General features: G+C 41.7%; 1 protein-coding gene across 2 annotated transcripts in view; it reads left to right on the top strand.

Annotated features, from left to right (window-relative positions):
• Window positions 1-22,480, top strand: part of CPNE8 (copine 8) — a 372,256-nt gene that overhangs the window by 265,417 nt on the left and 84,359 nt on the right. For both annotated transcript variants that reach the window (XM_073652158.1, XM_073652159.1), the window contains 4 exons: window positions 3,002-3,043; window positions 5,829-5,904; window positions 11,279-11,332; window positions 19,408-19,469. In XM_073652158.1, the coding sequence (XP_073508259.1) occupies window positions 3,002-3,043; window positions 5,829-5,904; window positions 11,279-11,332; window positions 19,408-19,469 (234 nt within the window). The remainder of the gene's footprint in view (window positions 1-3,001; window positions 3,044-5,828; window positions 5,905-11,278; window positions 11,333-19,407; window positions 19,470-22,480) is intronic.

The following is a 22,480-nucleotide window of genomic DNA, read 5'->3' as shown; positions in this document are numbered from 1 at the left end:
TGGTGAACCCCTGACCATTTTTGCTTCTGAGAGACTCTGCCTCTCTAACTTGCTTTTTTTTATAGAGTCATGTGACTTAGTTTAAAATTGATCCTGTCTATTTTTCATTTACCACTTACTTTTTCAGCCTCTTGTTAACCCTGTATCAACTTTTTTGAGATGTGTTACTGCCATCAATTTCTGAATGAGTTAATTTTTTTCAAATGAGATGGAAACATTTCTAATTTTCAACTTCTTATATGTGTTCTATGTTCTGTGGTGAATAAAATATGACTAGAAGAGATTTCCACATCATTGCATTCTTGTTTTCTTTACATTTTACACAGCATCCTTACTTTTTGGGAAATTGGGGTTGTAATTGGTTTGATTGGTATTTGACACAAATCATAAGTGCCAGTTTTACTTACCTAACTGAAGCTAAAAAGCACCTGTAACCTGTAAAAATGCTCCTCTGTTAAGATAATCTTATAAATGTGCCCCTGCTGTGTATTGTGTATTGGCTGTATCTTACCATGCAGAAACATAGCAGGGGCACATATATAAGATTATCTCCGCACAGGATAATTTTTTTATACACATCCAATTGTGGAACTTATTATTATTCAAAGATCTGTTGATTAAAATGTTGATTAAAATTAACTTTGTTTGTGGGAAAACCCCTTTAAGTAACCTTTTCTTTGTTTCATTTAAATCTGTCCTACATTTGTTAATCTATGGGCCTTTTAATTTAGTGCTAAGTTTTATGGCATTTACCAACGTGCATGGGTCACAGAATTCTATGGGGACGTGTATTTAGGCTACGTGAGCAAAACCCCATTGTTTGCACCAGGCTAGAAAAGGTGGTGTGGTATTCTTGACCCACAAAATGCAAATTTATATTGACATGCACCACTTTATAGGTACAAATTGCTAACGTAAAGTGCACCAATGAAGAGCTGGTTAAAAAAAAAAAAAAAGAGTCCAAAGTTCATCAAAGGTGTGCCAAATCTATGAAAAAGCATGCACTATTGTGATAGGTTTGATTCATTTTCTTACTAGTTTGTCTAAATTAATGCTGTCTCAGTAGTAAACTGCTCCTCATTGTTCATTTACCATGTAGTTGGCCAGACTGGTGGAACCCAACCCTGTGACATTTGGTCTTCTAAAGTCTGGTCTATACCAGCTGTACTTTTTCTTACCATTTTTCCCCATTAACTGTATCATTAACAACCTTACTTTTTTCCCTCTCATTCCAACAAACCTAACTTAAACTCATGGTCTCATTAGTTTTGTTTTGTAACATAGTAACAATTCTAAAAGTAAAGTCAGGTTTAGACAACTATAATTATTCCACATTTTAGCTTCTGTATTTTAGCTGCAACAACCGGTCCACTCACTTTTCATGTGAACCGGACTGTAAGTATCACAAGTTTGGTTGATTGGTACAGCCTGCACTATACTTTATTAGCTGCAAAAAAATCAAATTTAGGCTGTGTGCCCACTATGCGTTTTTTAAGCGTTTCCGCAGCGGCAATTCCGCTGCAGAAACACTTAAAAAACACTTGGCAGAAGGCCTGCCATGTTCCCCAATGATAATCTGCATGTGCTGTGCACATGCTGCGGAAATTTCCGCTGTGGGTTATCATTGCAGAAAAAAACACCGCACTACCAATTATTTTGTGGAAGCGCTGCGTTTTCGCCGCCATTGACTTGCATTGGAACGCTTGGATTCCGCATCACTGAATCTGTACATGCGTATTTCATGCGTTTCAATGTGCGGATGGTACCTGGGTCTGGAGGACAGGAGACTCTCCTCCGGACCCGGGTACCATAGTACCTGTGAAAAAAAGAATAAAATAAAAAATAAATATTACATTTACCTTCTGATGGCCCGTGGTGCGCTTGTCTTCGCTTGCCGGCAGATCGCGGTGGACTGAAGGACCTGCCTGACATCATTTATGTGACGGGTCACGCAACCGCTGACGTTGGCAGGTCCTTTCAGTGTACCGCGAGCTGCCGGCAAGCCGAGACGCATCGAATAAAGACTCCGGGGGCCATCAGAAGGTAAGTATAGATTTATTTTTTGATTTTTTAACATTCTTTATGGTCACACTATATAAATCCATGCCGTTTACATGGATTTATATAGTGTGACCAAGTTGTCAAGCACTTTCCAAGTGATGCTAAAATCGCTTGGAAAGCGCTTTTCAACCCGCATGTGGAAATGCATGTGAAGAACGCTTCACTTACGCTTGTCCCTGGCAGGAAAAACGCATGTACAATCCGCATGTACAATCCACATGCATTTTTTCTGCCAGGGAGATGCAGAAACGCTCAGGAAAAAATCCTGAGCATTTCTGCATCGTGGGCACATAGCCTTATAGGAAATAATACAAAAGCCTTGAGAGCTTAAAGAAACATGACAGGAGAAAATACCTGCATGAAATTCAACGTTAGTAAGTCAATAAAAATAACTTTGCTTTATTGAGCATGTACTGATTTTGATTTATGTCATGTTTTTATCCCATTAAAATCCAAAGTGACTGTTCGTCTACAAATAATACTTATGTAACATAACATTAAATTTGACAATGCTAAAAAAAATTGCAAGTAAAATTTGTCAGTTTTTTCCCTTCTCTCATCCTTGTAATCAGTCACATTAATAAACAAATATTTTATCAAGGGATACCTTCTGTTTTCAAATGTTTTTATTGTGCAGTATTTTATGACTATAGTTCCATTTACAGCCAAAGACAATAAAGGAATAGAGAAGTGGGATAATTTTTATCCATGATTGTGTTATCTTTGAGTTATAATTACAGATTACCACTTTTAGTCAAAAATTTCTATTTATGATAGTAAATGCATTAAATACGGTAGCTTTTATTGGTAGTTTATGCACTTGAAACACCAACTTTTTTATGTCCTGACAATATTTAGGAGCATGGAGATTTCTGTTTACCCATGTACTTTCCTTGTAATGTACTTTATATAATACATTTTATTTGTTTTCTGTTGACAGAACAATTAAAGTGGAAGTCTATGACTGGGATAGAGATGGAAGGTATAGTACCTGCATATATTTTTATAACATTGTGTATTTTTTCATTCATTTTTTGTTTGAAAGCCCGAGATTGTGTTCTCTTCACCTAGGTGCTCTGAAAAATGTGAACCGTGCCACATAAAAAAACAGTGCACAAGAATACGGTCTATCTCAGCCCCCTCCAAAAAGAGAAATGGCCCCAACAAACTTTTCCCTATCCCTTCAAGCCAGAAGGCCACAGTAGGGAACGAAACTAGTGGCTCCCTTTTGCCGAAGCTCAGGGAAAGCCCAAATTGTGCTGCTGGCCTCCACCCGGTCTTCCACCCAGGTGAAACCAGGAGCCAATATAGACTTGCTCCTCTCCTGAAGGAGGGGAGCCTGGGCATTTGTAGGGGGGAGCAGAACCTGATGGATACACTATCTCCCCTAGACCACTCAGAAGGGAACCCATAAGGGAACCGCATCCCCATTTTCTGAACTTGTGTGATGTAAAAGGAATAGTCTAGAACTTAAGGGGATTGTCCCATCTGAAACATTCTCTTTTAAACTGCAGATATGATCACTCTTGGTCCCCGGCAAACAGCTGATTTTCCATCTATCCTGATTTGGACCCTGTAAAGAAAATTGATTTATTTAAATACGTGTGCCTCTCCATTCTGGCTTATAGAAGTAATGGGGTCTTGAGCTTGGGACCCAGCTCTATGATATCCATAAGTTCTAAAGAAACATATGAACAGGGGTCGTTTTTATGAGACAACCCCATTTAATGAAAATAAGTGTAATATATAGCTGGCTCCCCCTCTGCATTGTCATAAGTAGCTGTGAGTCTTACAGTATTTTTTTATTGCCCTTCATTCTGAACTTATACCATTCTGACAAGGTATCATGTTTTCCACAATAAAAGGGATGAATTCAGATATTGTATTGAATAAATACTAATAATTCCATTAACTAATATAATGGCTTTTTAATAATGCAGTATAGTATATGCATAGAATCATAAAAAGCTATTATACGCAAAGGTTGCATAATAAGTAAGAGTGAATAAAACTTTACTACTATACTGTAATCTTTAACATGACATGAAAAAAGATCTATACAGACTTTCTTTGGCCATTTAGTATCAATCTCTGAGAAGCTCTAATGAATGTGAATTTAAAACAGCACTTTTTATGTGCATTTGGGTCAGCAATTTTCTAAAGGCTGTAGATTTATCTTGGTGAAGCCTATCAACCTAATACAAGAACATAAATAAGTGTACATAAAAAGATGAACAGCTGTTGACTCTGCAGTGTTGGCATCTTTTACTTAAGTATCGAGATACTAAACCTGCTAAGAAAAATATTTTCTGTGCTGTGACTGGAACAGCTCTTCACTCTACACATGCTGCATTACACGTTTCACTTGATCATTATATTGAAAAATGAGGTTTCAGTGTTGGCTTTGCTTCGTCCATTTAGTGAGCACACTCTGCTTTTCCCATATCTTCCATATGGAGATGTGTCATGCATGCCTCAGTCTGTTCTAATGATTGTTGGTGGTTGTACCTGTCCAATCTCCAGTGATCCAATATTTATCATGTGGATGAGCAAAAAAATAGTACTGTAATTTAAACTATCATTGGCTGTATTAAAAGCAATATGGATAAATTTAAATTTGTATTATGTTTTTGTACTTTATTCTTATTTTCACACCTCTATTATACGTCTATAAACCTGAATTATGAAATGGAAAAATAAATATAGATTTTTGAAAGTTGATGCCTAGCAAATTGGTGAAAGCTACCTTGTAATCAACAGTCACAGTCTTGCATTAAAGCATAACTTCATTGAAATGATAGAAAATACAATAGAATCAGACTAAGCTGCTCTGCCTCATCTTCCCTAAGGAAACATAATAATATTCAAATGCTAATGGCATTACAGCCCATCATTTGTCAAAATGTGCAGCAATCTACTCCACTTATTATCGGCTTGGACACAGCCTTACATTACAGAGAGCACCAATTTGATTACATTTTTATAAAATACCTAGGCGTTAAAATTACAACATGCTCCTCCTTTTAATATTAGCATCTATATTATTTCCTGTTGTAAAATGTACAATCTCATTGACAGGTCAAAACAAATATACTTAAAGGGGTTGTCTGGTCCAAATCCATAAGTCTGCGGTCACTCTGTGTAACTATAGACTAATGAATCACCCTAGTGCACGCACTGCGGGGATTCACCGGTTTCTGAGCGGGACCAGAGGGTATGTATGAGTTATACATACTCCTGGCCGGTGGGCGCGGCCTCACTCCATACACTTGTGTGGAGCAAGGCCGCTCCCTCTAGTCTGCCACGCCCACTAGACAGCTGCATTATTAGACAGGACTTGGCCTCACTCAATAAAAGTGTATGGAGCAAGGCCACGCCCACTAGACGGGCCCTGGCCGGGAGTAGGTATAATGCATACCTACCCTCCGGACCCCACTCAGAAACCAGCAAATCACCGCAGCACACAGTTTTGTCAGTTTTTCAAAGTAGGTCATCTAACGCCACAAATCTTAGGGTACTTTGAACTAAAATGAAAGGTAAGGAAGGGGACCTGTGCATCATTAGGACACTTTCTGAGCTCTTATGTGTCATGATATCAATCCAGTTTAGCCTGTGTATAATATGTATGTTGTGTCCACACTTTGTATGTATTTTGTTTGTTGACTTTTGTGCCGAAATTCTAATTTTCATAAATAGTGGTAGTATTGGAAAAAGTTACCTATGCTCCAATAGTATGTATTTACGTATCATTGTCTTTATATTCCTAGTCATGATTACATTGGTGAATTCTCAACAAGCTACAGAGAGTTGTCTAGAGGCCAGTCACAGTTCAATGTGTATGAGGTAAGCTGAAAAAACATAATATTGTGAAAAGTAAAGACTAAAACACATAATGATATCTGGAAAAATGCTACATAATAGGGGTCAATTTATGTCTGCGACTGTAATTTTTCTTTTTTTTACCCTTTAAGTACAAATATCATTTTAATTTTTACTTTTGCATTTTTTTCCTTCTCTTCTTCCAAGAACCATAACTCTTTTATTGTTACATCAACATTGTTTGTTCATTTTGCAGGACTTGTAGATTTGATTGGTATCATTAATTTTACGTAAAATGTACTAAAAAAAGGGTAAGAAATTCTAAGCGGGATGGTTAAAAAAATCAATTCTGCCATGTGTTTTTTTCATTTTTTTGTGGCATTCATTCTCTGGTAAAAATGACACAGAAAGATGATTCCTCAGGTCAGCATGATTACCAAACTAGCAAAAAAAAATTTAAATTAAGTATTGAAAATATTTTAAAAGTTAGTAAAAAAAAAATACATTTTGGTTTGTGTAGCCATTTTCCAAAACTCGTAACATTTTTATTTTTCTGGTGATTGATGGACTTGTTTTTTGCAAGACAAGCTGACAGTTTTATTGATATCACTATGAGGTACATATAATGTTTTGATTGATTTTTATAGCATTTTCTATAGAGAAGTGGTGACAGAAAACATGCAATTCTGGCTTTTTTTACTTTTTTCTACTTGTATTTGCTTTTACCGCATGGGTTTATTAATTTTATATTTTGAGACTTTTATGACTGTGGTGATATCAAATGAGTATATTTTTTAATTTCTTTATTTTTAATGGAGGAAAAGGAGTAATTCTAAATGTTATATTTTTCATACTTTGTTATATTTTAAATGTCGTTTTTATTTTTTTTACTTTGCTTTTATCTCCTTAAAGGACTTTGAACATGCGATTGTCAAATTACTTATACTTTATACTGCAATAATACAGTATTACGGTATATTGTGAAAATTGCAGCCTCCTATGACGCTCAGGCTGTGAATATGTAATAATATATACACATATAATATATGCACTGCCTATATGTAACCTAGCCGGCATTTACCGAGTGTGGAGAGAGCTCAGCTCCTGACGTACCAATACGTCTTTATGCTTTATGGATTTAATTAAATCACTGTTGTCTACATAGAATGCTACATTGACCGCAATTATGCTCTGCACTCCTGCTGGAAAGAAAAAAAATGAAACAAATCAGTGCCCCATTTTGAATCTCTTTAAGGCAGGAATTACACACAGCGCTTTGAGGCATTTTTGGTGGTCTTTGAAGCATTTTGATGGTGTAACACTATACAGTTCAGTTTTAAGGCCCATACACAGATGTTTCAGTTGATGACTGTGTTTCATCCTACACCTGAATATAATCCTAAAAAATCCTTACTTTGTGCTAGTGTACCTAGAAGAAATGCTGCTTTCATGCTGTTTTGAGGGCAAAGAGTGGTCACACCAAATATTGATTTGATTTAGATTTCTCCTTTGTTTATTTACTTTCCATTTTATTTCATAAAATTAACTATTAACAATTCTATTTTAGAATGCACTTTTACTTTGCAGTATTTTTTCTACACCTGCCTGAAAATTTTCAACTGTACTTACTGTATGTCGGGAAAAGGTTGCACTTCTAAAATGCTGAGACTTCAGCAAAACAATGAGAGTCATTATATATAATTGGACAATCCTTGAGATTCTCCAAAGTTTCCCCAATATTGCAATGATCACTCATCTTGAAAGTGACATAAGAACTCAGAAGTGAAAGTGTTGCTTATCTATACAGTGGCTTGCAAAAGTATTCACCTCCCTTGGCATTTTTCGTGTTTTGCTACCTCTCACCCTGGAATTTCACGTTTTTTTTTGAGGGTTTGCATCAGTTCATGTAAAGAACATGCTTACAACTATGAACATTTGGTTTTCTATTTATTTTAACCCCTTCGCAACCCTGGGATTTTCCGTTTTTGCATTTTCGTTTTTTGCTCCCCTTGTTCCCAGAGCCATAGCGTTTTTATTTCTCGGTAAATATGACCGTGCCGTGTGAGGGCTTATTTTTTGCAGGACGAGTTGTACTTTTGAACGACATTACTGGTTTTACCATATCGTGTATGGGAAAAAAATTCCAGGTGCGGTGAAATTGCAAAAAAATTGCAATACCACAGATGTTTTTTTCTTATTTTTTTTATCACGTTCACTGAATGCTAAAACTGACCTGCCATTCTTATTCTCCAGGTCATTATGAGTTCGTAGATACCAAACATGTATAGGTTCTTTTTTATTTAAGTGGTGAAAAAATTTTTCAAAATTTGCTAAAGAAAAAAAAAATGGTGCCATTTTCCAAGACCCGTAGCATCTCCATTTTTCGGGATCTGGGGCCGAGATTATTTTATGCGCGCCGAGCTGAAGTTTTTATTGATATCATTTTGGGGTAGATCCGATGTTTTGATTGCCCATTATTGCATTTTACTGCAATGTTACGGCGACCAAAAAACGTAATTCTGGCTTTTAGAATTTTTTTCTCGTTACGCCATTTACCGATCGGATTAATTCTTTTCTTATATTGATAGATCGGGCGATTCTGAACGCGGTGATACCAAATATGTGTATGTGTTTTTTTTTTTTATAATTTTATTTTGAATGGGGCGAAAGGGGGGTGATTTAAACTTTTATATTTTTTTTTATATTTTTAAAAACATTTTTTTTCACTTTTTGCTTGCTTCTATAGTCTCCATAGGAGACTAGAAGCAGCACTTGTCTGATCGCCTCTGCTACATAGAGGTGATGAGCAGATCACCTCTATGTAGCAGAAATGGTCCTGTGCTATGAGCGCCACTAGGTGGCACTAGGTGGCGCTCATTGCGATCAGCACATGACAACCACTGGGGTCTGCTGCAGATCCAGGGTTGTCATGCCCACGCATCAGTGACCCGCAATCACATGACGGGGTCACCAATGGACGGGGTAAGTGACGCGCTTCCGGCGCGGCGATGTTAAATGCTGCTGTCAGAGATTGACAGCGGCATTTAACAAGTTAACAGCCGCGATTCCACCCGTGGCTGTTGCGGGCACATGTCAGCTGTAATAATCAGCTCACATGTGCCCGGTTTAGTGTGGGCTCACTGCCGGTGCTGAACAGGGGGTGACAGCCTGGTGCGTACTAATACATCCCAGGCTGTAAAGGGGTTAAGCAAACAACAAATAGGTCAAAATAACTGAAAACTTCAGTGTGCTTAACTATTCACCCCCCTAAAGTCAGGACTTTGTAGACCCTCCTTTTGTGGCAATTACAGCTGCAAGTCGCTTTGCTTAAGTCTCTATGAGCTTTCCACATCTTGCCACTGAGATTTTTGCCCATTCCTCTAGACAAAACTGCTCCAGCTCCTTCAAATTAGATGGTTTCCTCTGATGAAAAGCAATCTTCAAGTCTGACCACAGATTCTCAATTGGATTAAGGTCTGAGCTTTGACTATGCCATTCCAAAACATTTACACATTTCCCCTTAAACCACTCGAGTGTTGCTTTAGCAGTATGCTTTGGGTCATTGTCTTGTTGGAAGATGAACTTCCGTCCCAGTCTGAAATCACTGACAGACTGAAACAGGTTTTGCTCAAGAATATCCCTGTATTTTGCACCATCCATCTTCCCCTTGACTGGACCATTTTCCCTGTCCCTGCTGCCAAAAAACCTCCCCACAGCATGATGCTGCCACCACCATGTTTTACTGTGGAGATGGTGTTCTTGGAGTGATGAGCTGTGTTTGTTTTTTAGCCTGACATAGCATTTACTTTGGTGGCCAAAAAGTTAAATATTGGTCACATCTGACCACAGCACCTTCCTTTATACATTTGGGGAGTCTCCCACATGTCTTTTGGCAAACTCAAAACAAACTATACAGGTTTTGTGTGTAAGTAAAGGCTTTTTTCAGCTCACTATTTCATAAAGGCCACCTCTATGGAGTGTACCGCTTATTGTGGGCGTATGGATAGGTACTCCGGTCTGTGCTTGCGAACTCTGCTGCTCCTTCTGGGTTGCCTTTGGTCTCTGCACTGCTGCTCTTATTAATGTCCTCCTTGCTCGGGCTGAGAGCTTTAGTGGGTGTCTCTTTCTTGGCAGGTTTGTTGTGGTGCCACATTCTTTCCATTTGATAATAATTGATTTGATGGTGCTCCGGGGGATTATCAGAGATTGGGATATTTTTTTTATACCCCAACCCTGACTTGGACATCTCAGCAACTTTGTCCCTGACTTGTTTGGAGATCTCCTTGGTCTTCATGGTGTTGTTTGGTTAGTGGTGCCTCTTGATTTATGGTGTTGCAGCCTCTGTGGCCTTTCAGAAAAGCTGTGTATATACTGACAGACCATGTGACACTTAGATTGCACATAGGTGGATTTCCTCTCACTAAATGTGACTTCTGAAGGTAATTGCTTGCACCTGAAATTTTTAGAGGCTTCATACATATGCAGATGCCAATTTTTAGTTATTTGTTTCCATAAATGTAATTTATGGCTATATTTTCTCACTTCACCAACTTAGTCTATTTAGTGCTGATGTTTCACACATAAATCAGATTACAAAAATATTTAAACACATGTTGTAATGTAACAAAATAGGTAAATAACAAAGAGGGTGAATACTTTCGCAAGCCACTGTAAGTTCTGTTTTGTTGATTTAGGAAAAAAAATTAGAAAGAAATAGTATGTGTTGGAAAGTTGCAAGGCAAAATAATGAAATTCTAACCAAGGAGAAAATATAGACTTGTCTCAAACTGATGAGTCAGTTGTGGAACTTTTCAGAAGAAATAGGTCTGTTACATAAAATGTAAAACTAACTCAGCAATTCAAAATATGAAAACAAAACAAAAAAATGACAGAACCATGAATTCTGAAAATCTTGTATGATCTGAATAACCAGTGAGTTACACATCAAGGCAAAGATCCAAAGCACAAATGTAAGTCTACCTTTGCATCAAAAGGTTCACTCACTTCCATTTCTATCCCCTTATTCCAAGTTTTTGTGATTTGCATTTTTTTTTTTTTCCCGTTTCCCTTATTATTGTAAAAATTCCCTTAATAAAAATAATTTGACGAAAAGGTTCACTCACTTTCCATTTTGTTAATTGATAAAACAGTACTATTGACACTTCCATTTTTAAGCATTCTTATTACACATGTTTAAAACTTTTGTACAATATTGTATTTAAAGGAAATATATTTTGTCTGTGTAACAGTAGAAACTACAAGCATGTTTGTTATGAATTGAATGTGATAGAAAATAGTTACATCAATTTAATAAATTAAACATGATACTTTATATTCAAATGAAAATAAATTTTCACTTTTCATATAATTTCTAATCATTTTCTATTCACATTTTAAGGTAATAAATGCCAAGAAAAAAGGAAAAAAGAAAAAGTATTTGAATTCAGGGACTGTAAGTAACATATAAGGTCTCATTATAATATAGAATATTAGTCTGTGTCAGTGATACATATTATCAATTAGCAGAGAGATACTTTGTGGAATTTATTGTAAGGCTGCAATACTCAGACTTCCTGTGATTTTTCACCAAAACTCCTAGTGTGAAAGTAGTCTTAGGCAATACAAAATATAGAAACCTTTAGTGAGGATAAAAATCAAGCCAAAAACATTTTCCAAACTGCTGTATTAAAATAAAATGTGACAAATTTACAAATAATCATTTCACTTCATTATAGAATATTCTAATGCAAATGATCTTTGACAACTCATGCACAAACCTTTTCACTTTTTACTTTCATTTTAGGTAATGAAATGTAAATTAGAATAAGAACAATTTGCAGCTCCTTTTTTACATAAATCTCCTGTTAAATATCCTCTTGAAAGAATGTAATATTATTAACTTGCCTTTCTTATCTTTTTACTTTGCCAACACACCTTTTATACTATTCCTTCATACAGACAGAAGAGAGACTGAACAGTCAGTTAGATCGTTTAAAATTAGAGATGAGTGAATCTTTTGAAATTCAAATTTACTATTTTCACCAAATTTAAAAAAAATTCTCATCTAGTTGCAAGTACTCCAACTTCCCTGTAAACATGTGAATAGCTGAAATCAATGGTACACCATTGCAGGAGACCTCAATCTCTTTAAAGCAAGCGTAGCCTAAGGGTGCTGTCACATTGTGTTTAGACACCCTTTCAGTAGCCCCATTAGGGGCCCGCAAAACGGGATTCAGACTTATGCACCGACGGGGTCATAGACTATGATGGTCCTGACTGAGCGAACGTATGCTTTGCCGTGCATTATTTTGGGCGTATATGCCTACTGGAGGCGGAAACTCAGATGTGGTCTACTACTGTAACGGGTCTGGGAGGCGGAACCTCTGAGCAACTTATACAAGGGAGTGGTCCTTGTAAGGAAGCGGGTGGCGACCAGGAAAGACAGGCAGGCAGTCACAGCAGGTGACCGGGACAGTCTCTGGGTAAACGGGCAGGAGGTCACGGCAAGTGACCGGGACAGTCTCTGGGTAAACGGGCAGGAGGTCACAGCAAGTGACCGGGACAGTCTCTGGGTAAACGGGCAGGAGGTCACGGCAAGTGACCGGGGCAGTCTCTGGGTAAACGGGCAGGAGGTCACAGCAAGTGACCGGGACAGTCTGGGGGTAAACGGGCAGGAGGTCACAGCAAGTGACCGGGACAGTCTCTGGGTAAACGGGCAGGTACGACCTGTGACGGCTGAGCCTCCAGGTAGGCTAGCAGGCAGATGGCAGATGAGTGCTCCCAGGTGAGCAGGCGAGAGTCTCAGGATAAGCAGGTGGTCACAGCATGTGACGGCGGAGCCTCCAGGTAGGCTAACAGGCAGGTAGCAGATGAGCGCTCCCAGGTGAGCAGGCAAGAGTCTCTGGACTGGCAGGTGGTCACAGCATGTGACGGCGGAGCCTCCAGGTAGGCTAACAGGCAGGTAGCAGATGAGCGCTCCCAGGTGAGCAGGCAAGAGTTTCTGGACTGGCAGGTGGTCACAGCACGTGACGGCGGAGCCTCCAGGTAGGCTAGCAGACAGGTAGCAGGTGAGCGCTCCCAGGTGAGCGGGCAAGCTGGTCCATAGACAGACTGACAGGTGTCGGAAGGCAGACCGTCGGACCTCAGGCTAGCAAGCAGGAAAGCGGATGACAGGCAGGAATCAGGCAGCAAACTGGCAGGAAACTGGCAGGCAACTGGCAGGTAACAGGCAACGGGACCTGAGGGCTGAAGCAGAGTAGTGAACAGTGCAACAACATTGCTCGGGCACCTCCATTTTGGAGGAGGTGCCTTATATATGGAGGGATCCTCCGGCCATTGGCCGGGGACTCCTTAGGGCGACGCGCGCGGCCCCTTTAAGAGAGGGGGAGCGCGCGCGCGCCCTAAGCACAGTGACCGGGGGAGAGTGGGCGCTGCAGGCAGAGCGGGAGGAAGCCGCCGGGCACGGAGCAGAGAGGTGAGGGGAACAGCGTCCCTGCCTAGCAGGAGGCAGGGACGCCGACGCTACAGTACCCCCCCCTTTAGGCCCCCCCTTTTTTTAGGCCAGACAGAAATTTAGCAAGGATGAGAGGGGCATGGATGTTCTCCCGGGGCTCCCATGTTCTCTCCTCAGGACCAAACCCCTTCCAATCCACTAGAAAAAAGGTCTTTCCTCTTACCCTTTTGGTGGCCAGAACGTTCTCTACCTCAAACTCGTCTTCAGCAGAAACCGGAGCAGGAGGCGTACCTGTAGACTTGGAAAAGGAGTTAAGTACCACGGGTTTGAGAAGAGATACATGGAAGGAGTTAGGGATCCGTAAGTTGGCCGGGAGTTTCAATTTATAGGCCACCGGGTTGATCTGTTTGATAACCTCCAGTGGGTCGCTGAACCGAGGCCCTAACTTATAGGAAGGAATCTTGAGCCGGACATATTTGGATGAGAGCCAGACTTTATCTCCGGGACGAAATTGTGGGGAATCCAGGCATTTTTTGTCGGCGTGTCTCTTCATCCGCTCGGACGACTGAAGGAGTGCGGATCGGGTACTCTCCCAAATGGAGGAAAATTTGCTAACGAGAGATTCCGCGGCTGGGTTGTCCACAGAGGTGGAGACAGGAAAAGGGATCCGAGGATGCTGACCGAAGACTACAAAAAATGGGGATTTAGAAGAAGATTCGCTCTCGTGATTGTTGTAAGAGAACTCGGCCCATGGTAGGAGATCCACCCAGTCTGAATGGTGGGCATTAACGAAGTGCCGGAGGTAACCGGTCAAATTCTGATTGATCCGCTCCACTTGACCATTGGACTGTGGGTGGTAAGCGGAGGAGAAGTCCAGGGTGACGTCGAGCAGTTTACATGTGGCTCTCCAGAAGCGTGAGGTGAACTGAACCCCACGATCCGACACGATGTGGAGAGGCAGACCATGGAGACGGAAGATGTGGCGGATAAAGTCCTTAGCTAGCTCGGGAGCAGACGGGAGGCCTGGCAGGGGAATAAAATGAGCCATTTTGGAAAAGCAGTCAGCGACCACCCAAATGACCGTACAACCGGCAGAGATGGGGAGATCTGTTATGAAGTCCATAGCTATATGTTGCCACGGGGCAGCAGGCACAGGCAGAGGAAGAAGGCGGCCGGCAGGCAGGTGTCTCGGAACCTTGTTGCGGGCGCAGGACACACAGGCAGAAACAAAGTCAATTACATCCTTGTGCAGGGTAGGCCACCAGTAGTGCCGGGTAATAAGCTGGAGGGTCTTTTTCTGACCGACGTGCCCAGCTAGCTTAGACGAGTGACCCCAGTGTAGAATCTTCTCCCGATCGGACTCCGTTACGAACGTCTTACCGGGAGGGAGACGATTTAGGCCCACGGGGGCTACCTGCATTACTCTGCCGGGATCGATGATGTGTTTAGGCTCCTCCTCAAGATCAGACACCAGAAAGGATCAGGACAGGGCGTCAGCTTTGATGTTTTTGTCAGCCGGACGAAAATGAAGAATGAAATCAAAGCGGGCAAAAAACAAAGACCACCGGGCTTGGCGCGGGTTAAGTCTCTGGGCGCTCTGGAGATATGCCAAGTTCTTGTGGTCAGTGTAAATTATTACCGGGTGGAGAGCCCCCTCGAGCAGGTAACGCCACTCCTCCAGTGCCATCTTAATGGCCAACAATTCTCGGTCTCCTATAGAATAATTGCGCTCAGAAGAGGAGAAAAGTTTGGAGAAAAAGCCGCAGGTTACCTTTCTTCCGGAAGAAGATTTTTGGGTAAGTACCGCCCCAGCTCCGGAGGAGGAGGCGTCAACTTCTAGGAAGAATTGTTTGTTGCCGTCCGGACGATGCAGCACCGAGGCGGAGAGGAAGGCCTGTTTTAAGGAAAGAAATGCCTCCTCTGCTTCGGGCGGCCATTCTCTGGGGTTCGTACCTTTACGGGTGAGAGCAGAGATAGGGGCGGTCCGGGAAGAGAAGTGCGGTATGAACAGGCGGTAATAGTTGGCGAAGCCCAGGAACCGCTGAATAGCCTTCAACCCCTCTGGTCGGGGCCACTTCTGGATGGCAGACAGTTTCTCAGGATCCATTTGTAGACCTGTCTGAGAGATTATGTAGCCCAGAAATGGAAGAGAGGTCTACTCAAAGATGCACTTCTCATATTTAGCGTAAAGGTGGTTCTGCCTGAGCCTGAGCAGGACCTGACGAACGTCCCTCCGGTGAGTAGGAAGATCCGGAGAGAAGACCAAGATATCGTCCAGGTACACCACCACGCAGGAGTAGAGAAGATCACGGAAGATGTCATTGACCAACTCTTGAAAGACGGCAGGAGCGTTACAGAGACCGAAGGGCATCACAAGGTACTCATAGTGGCCGTCCCGGGTATTGAATGCCGTCTTCCACTCATCCCCCTGACGGATACGGACGAGGTTATACGCCCCACGGAGATCCAGTTTGGTGAAGATTCTAGCCCCCCTCAGACGGTCAAATAATTCAGGAATAAGCGGAAGGGGGTATTTATTCTTCACAGTAATCTGGTTTAGGCCTCTATAGTCTATACATGGACGGAGTGAGCCGTCCTTCTTTTTGACAAAGAAGAAGCCTGCTCCCGCCGGGGAGGTAGATTTCCGGATAAATCCCCGGGCCAGGTTCTCCTCAATATATTCAGACATGGACCGGGTTTCAGCAGCGGACAAAGGGTAGATTCGCCCACGGGGAGGAGTAGAGCCGGGCATCAGGTCGATTGGGCAGTCGTATGGTCTATGAGGAGGTAAAGTCTCTGCCTCTTTTTTATTGAAGACATCCGCATAAGACCAATAGGGAACCGGAAGACCGGGCAGATTGGCTGGGGTAGGAGAAGGACGGGCAGGACGAACGGGAACTAGACAAGTCTTATGGCAGTCCTGTCCCCAGCGAAGGACCTCTCCGGTCTGCCAGTCAAGCACGGGTGCATGTCTCTGGAGCCAAGGCAGGCCAAGCAATAGTGCGTGAGAGAGTCCAGGCAGAACATGAAAGGAGATGCTCTCAGAATGCAGCATTCCCACCTGTAGAGTCAGAGATTCGGTGATGAGTTGGATGGGATGTGGTAAGAGACCCCCATCCACGGCGGCGACAGATAAAGGTACGGCCAGAGGTTTGGTGGGAATGTGGTATTTTTCTACCAGGGATTGAGAGATGAGATTTCCAGCAGCTCCAGAGTCAAGTTGAGCCAGTTCAAAATAGCGGTTCTCTCCGCAGAGGATAGAAACAGACAGCATCAGGGATGGAGAGCGTTTACTTTTGTCTAGGGCGACCTCTCTGAGCGATCCTAGACACAGGCGTTTCCCGACGTCTCAGGGCAGGAACGGATCAGGTGCTCCTTACTGCTACAGTAGAAACAGCTCCCCTCGGCACGACGTAAGTCTTGACTGGTCTTGACCATCTTGGTCTGGTCGACCTGCATAGGCTCAAGTGAGTGTGCCTGGGGAGTAACAGAGGGAGTGACGGGTCTCTGGGAGGTAGGGACTAGACGTGGAATCCTCCTCTCACGGATGACCTCCCTAGCGCGCTCCTGGAACCGGATGTCAATCCGGGTGGCAAGTGTAATCAAGTCGTCGAGAGTGGTAGGAATGTCCCGACCAGCGAGTTCATCTTTAATACGGCCGGACAGACCCTCCCAGAAGACGGACACCGTTATCCCAGGCCAGCTCCGAAGCAAGGGTACGGAACCGTATGGCATATTGGCCCACGGTGAGACTCCCTTGACGGAGGCGTAGCAGAGATGAGGCGGATGAGGTCTTCCGTCCGGGTTCGTCGAAGACCTTCCGGAAAGCCGTGAGAAAGGCTGGCAGGTCGGACACCAGAGGGTCTCCTCTCTCCCATAGAGGATTTAGCCAAGCCAGTGCCTCTCCCGTGAGATGGGACATGATGAAGGCTACTTTGGCCCGGTCGGAATTAAACTGGTGGGACTGGAGTTCAAAGTGCAGGGTGCACTGGTTAAGGAAGCCCCGAGCTTGAGCGGAGTCGCCTCCGAAGCGAGGAGGTGCAGAAAGCCGGATTCCAGAGCAGGATACTATGGTATTGGTGGGCAGCGGAGCAGCCGGGCTGCGAGTCATGACATTAGCGGTGGTTGCTGTCGTCCAATTTAAACGTTAGTGTGAGCGCGCCCTCACACATTTCATGTTTTATTTAAACTAAACATAATCAAATAGTGAGCTTTAGGCCGGGGTCACATGGCCATCGATTCTCTCCTGCGAGCAAATCGGGACAGTTATGCTAATGTCACTCTGTCAGAATTTGAGCCAAGTGTCACCTTAGTCTGATATGATTCTCTTGTATGAGAGAATCGCAGCACAGGTGCGCAGAAGACGGAGAACTTAATTTCTCCTTCTTCTCCATTGTCTGTGTCTGCGGTAATTGGACTGCATTTGGATGACATCCAAGTGCAGTTCAATGTTTCATATGCCCCCATAGACATTTATGAGTGTTCTGGATCCGATTATCAGATGCACTTGCAGTTGCAATTGTTTTTCTCATGCTAAATCGGCATGAGAAAAAAATAGCAGATCTGCTTTGCCCCATAGTATAACATTGGGCCGAGTGCTATCTGATAAAACATTGGACAGCACTCGGCCGTGTTATATGTTCGTGTGAGCGAGCTTTAAAATTGATAATGTACAGCAGTGTAGATTGCATGAGAGGAATAAATGGTAATCCTGAAAGACACAACATTATTCCTTGACATTAACCCTAGATGTGTAAGAATTTTCCTTTAGCAATAACAGTTTAATAAGCTTTAGTGGACTAATTTTTATTAATAATTTAGGATTTTTACTTTACACTAGTTTTAGAAACAGATGATTACAAATAAAGTACTACAGGTGCATCTCACTAAATTAGAATATCATCAAAAAGTTAATTTATTTCAGCTCTTCAATATTAAAAGTAAAACTCATAGATTATATGGAGTCATTGCAAACAGAGTGATCTATTTCAAGTGTTTATTTCTGTTAATGTTGATGATTATGGCTTGCAGCCAATGAAAACACAAGTCATTATCTCAGTAAATTTGAATACTTAACAAAAAACACCCGCAAAGGCTTCCTAAGTGTTTAAAAAGGTCACTTAGTCTGTGTCAGTAGGCTCCACAATCATGGGGAAGAATGCTGACTTGACAGATGTCCAGAAGGCAGTCATTGACACACTCCACAGGGTCCCAGAGTTCCAATTTTCATTTGGAAATCAAGGTCCCAGAGTCTGGAGGAAGAGTCGAGAGGCCACAATCCAAGCTGCTTGAGGTCTAGTGTGAAGTTTCCACAATCAGTGATGGTTTGGGGAGCCATGTCATCTGCTGGTGTAGGTCCACTGTGTTTTATCAAGGCCAAAGTCAGCGCAGCCGTCTGCCAGGAAATTCTGCCGACAAGCTTTTTGGAGATGGAAATTTCATTCTCCAGCAGGACTTGGCACCTGTCCACACTGCCAAAAGTTCCAATACCTGGTTTAAAAACAACAGTATCACTGTGCTTGATTGACCAGCAAACTCGCCTGGCCTTAACCCCATAGAGAATCTATGGGATATTGTCAAGAGGAAGATGAGAGACACCAGACCCAACAATGCAGGTGAGCTGCTAACAAAGCAACCTGGGCTTCCATAACACCTCAGCAGTGCCACAGGCTGATCGCCTCCATGCCACACTGCATTGATGCAGTAATTGATGCAAAAGGAGCCCCGACCAAGTATTGAGTGCATTTACTGAACATACATCTCAGTAGGCCAACATTTCGGATTTTAAAAACATTTTTCAAACTGTTGTTATAAAGTATTCTAATTTACTGAGATAATGACTTGTGTTTTCATTAGCTGTAAGCCATAATCATCAACATTAACAGAAATAAACACTTGAAATAGATCACTCTGTTTGTAATGACTCTATATAATATATGAGTTTCACTTTTTGTATTGAAAAACTGAAAGAAATTAAATTTTTGATGATATTCTAATTTAGTGAGATGCACCTGTACTTATGTGACGTAGCGTTGGTAATATCAGTTTCTGATCATTTTTTGCTTCTCTTTTAGGTTACTTTGCTCTCTTTTCTAGTGGAAACAGAAGTTTCGTTCCTTGACTACATTAAAGGAGGGTAAGTTTTGTATTAAAAATGTAGGAACAATGGTTTCTAATAAAACCGGGTTAAAATAATATGTTGTTATCTAATTGGACATAACACATGCGTGATCCTCATCATTATGTGGGGTCATCTTTTTCGGAATTACTTTGCCTTTTTTTGAAGGTCTAATAATCTATAATAACAGCATCTTAAATCTTCATTATGCAGTTCATTTGCGGCATTCATCCCATAGATCTGGTGAATATATGTGATCCCATTGCTGCTGTTTGAATAAGGCCTATCTCTGTGCAGTTTTTAACTGTGCCAATGTATGATTGTATGATATACAATGTGTTTATGTATGACACTGGCATCCCTTGCCCTTGATAAAAGAAGAGTAAACTTCCTGAAAAGAATGGCTCCCACCCGCGCTATGTTACTACACATTTTAACTGATCACTGGGGTACGTTCAAAATTGAAAGGAGTTGTCATGTTGAGACCGCTCCTTTTAGACCTGTGCCCACACTATACAGACGTATTAGCAGGAGCTGCATTGACTAGAAGCTTTATCTGCAGATTGAGCTTGATATGGACCTTTTACTTGGCTATTAATATCTAATAGTTCCATATTTATACTTATGTTTCTGCATTGTGAAATAATGGTATGGGTTAACATGCATCAAATCTGGATGTTCAGTATAAATGTCAAACTGTTGATGTGAAATAGGAGTACAACTAACATCTGCATGTAAAGGATTTCTAGAATTATATTTTTGCTTGATTGGTTATTCAGGACCGGCTAATAAGTAATTATGAAAGCAGATTTAAAAGAAGAAAGCAATAGCGGGAACAGATTTTCCTGTAAGACTCACAATTTGTAGTGGATGTATTCTTCCCATTTATCATACATCTTTGATAATGCTGTTCAGTAGCTCTTTACTGATTAAAACGTATGTTACATTCAGCACAAACACTTGCAACTGTCAGCTAAACATAGAACAGTCAGATCATAAACCTCAGCACTGTGAAACAGAACGCCTACTCGCAGTCATTTTATTGTAGATATTTTCTCAAAGTCTTGCTTTCTGCTTCCCTGTGGCTGTTGCTTTGCAATATGATTGAAAATATACTGATATCATTCATTGCTATACTTGATGAATAAAAAGGTATAGTATTGTAAAAGCTCCAACATCTAAATAAATCCATCAGAACAATAAAATACATGTAGTACGTACAGTACTGTGAAACCGTTTTAGGCAGGTGTGTAAAAAAATGCTGCAAAGTAAGAATGCTTTCAAAAATAGAAGTGTTAATAGTTTATTTTTATCAGCTAACAAAATGGAAAATTAATGAACAAAAGAGAAATATAAATCATAGCAATATTTGGTGTGACCACCCCTTCAAAATAGCATCAATTCTCCTAGATACACTTGCCCAGTTTTCTTCTGCACCCCAATTCCTATGTTTTCGTAGATAGATGAGTCACCTGCCCTTGTTTCCATGTTGAAGGTATGGTTTTTGGCTGCTATTCTTCCATGAAGGTTACTTCTGACCAAACTTCTTCAAGCAGTATACTGATAGCAGTTCTTGACATCTTCTGATTTTGAAGGGAAGTAAACACAATGTGTCATATAAATGCGGCTCTAAGTATCCTTTGCCGACCACTGCATCTGTGGTCCTCTACAATGCCCATTTCTTGATGTTCTCAATTCTGAGAAATACAAGCAGATACTTATCCATCATGCAACACCATCAGGGAGATATCTGATTGACTCAAAAATTATTTGCAGCAGGACAACGTCTGTAAACACACAGACATAATTGCAAGCTATCTTCTGCATAAAGAAGCACATATAGTCCTGGAAGTGATGACTTGGTCCCTATAGAGCCCTGATCTCAACATGTCTGTCTCTGATTACATGAAGAGACAGAAGAATTTGTGCAAGCCTACATCCATAGACGATCTGTGGTTAGTTCTCCCATCGCTTTTGGAACAACTTCCATTCCAAGTTCCTTCAAAAATTGTGTCCAAGTATACCTAGAAGAATTGATGTTTTGATGCTATTTTGAAGGCAACATGTGTTTACATCAAATATTAATTAGATTTAGATTCATCTTTCGTTCATTCACTTTGCATTTTGTTAGATAAAATAAACTATTAACACTTCTATTTGTAAAGCATTCTTACTTTGCAGCATTTTTTTCACACCTGCTTAAAACTTTTGCACAGTACTGTATGCATTCTGATTGGATGCATTTAACTCTATGACTTTGATTCTGTGAAAGGATACAGCTGTGTGTCCTCCCTTAACTACCGTATTTTTCAGACCATAAGACGCACCTAGATTTTAGAGGAAGAAAATAGGGGAAAAAAAATTAAGCAAAAATGTGGTCATGATGCCCTGTTATGGGGGGGGGGGGGTCTGCTGCTGACACTGGTATTGGGGTAATGTCCCCCAATTCTGTTAATATCCTCCATCCTGGTATATATGGCCCCTCCTTCCTGGTATACGTGGCCCCCATCCTCATCCTGGTATGCATGATACCCTTTTGTCCCCCATACTGGTATGCATGACACCCCTTGGTCCCCCATCCTGGTAGGCATGGCACTCCTTGATCCTCCTTTCTGGTATGCATGGCACCCCTTGATCCCCCTTCCTGGTATGCATAGCACCCCTTGATCCCCCATTCTAGTATTCATGGCACCCCTTGTTCCCCCATCCTGGTATGCATGGCACCCCTTGATCCCCCATCCTGGTATTCATGGCACCCCTTGATCCCTTATCCTTGTATTCATGGCATTCCCTGATCCCCATCGTAGTATTCATGGCACCCCTTGATCCCCCATCCTAGTATGCATGGCACCACTTGATCCCCCATCCTGGTATGCATGGCACCCCTTTATCCCCCATCCTGGTATTCATGGCACCCCTTGAGCCCCCATCCTGGTATGCATGGCACCCCTTGAGCCTCCATCCTGGTATGCATGGCACCCCTTGAGCCCCCATCCAGGTATGCATGGCACCCCTTGAGCCCCCATCCA

This window comes from Phyllobates terribilis, unplaced genomic scaffold, assembly GCF_046119375.1.
Source record: "Phyllobates terribilis strain yellow unplaced genomic scaffold, ASM4611937v1 Scaffold_11__3_contigs__length_659146591, whole genome shotgun sequence".
In the NCBI taxonomy this organism is placed as follows: Eukaryota; Metazoa; Chordata; class Amphibia; order Anura; family Dendrobatidae; genus Phyllobates; species Phyllobates terribilis.
This window is presented reverse-complemented; position numbering and strand designations above follow the sequence as displayed.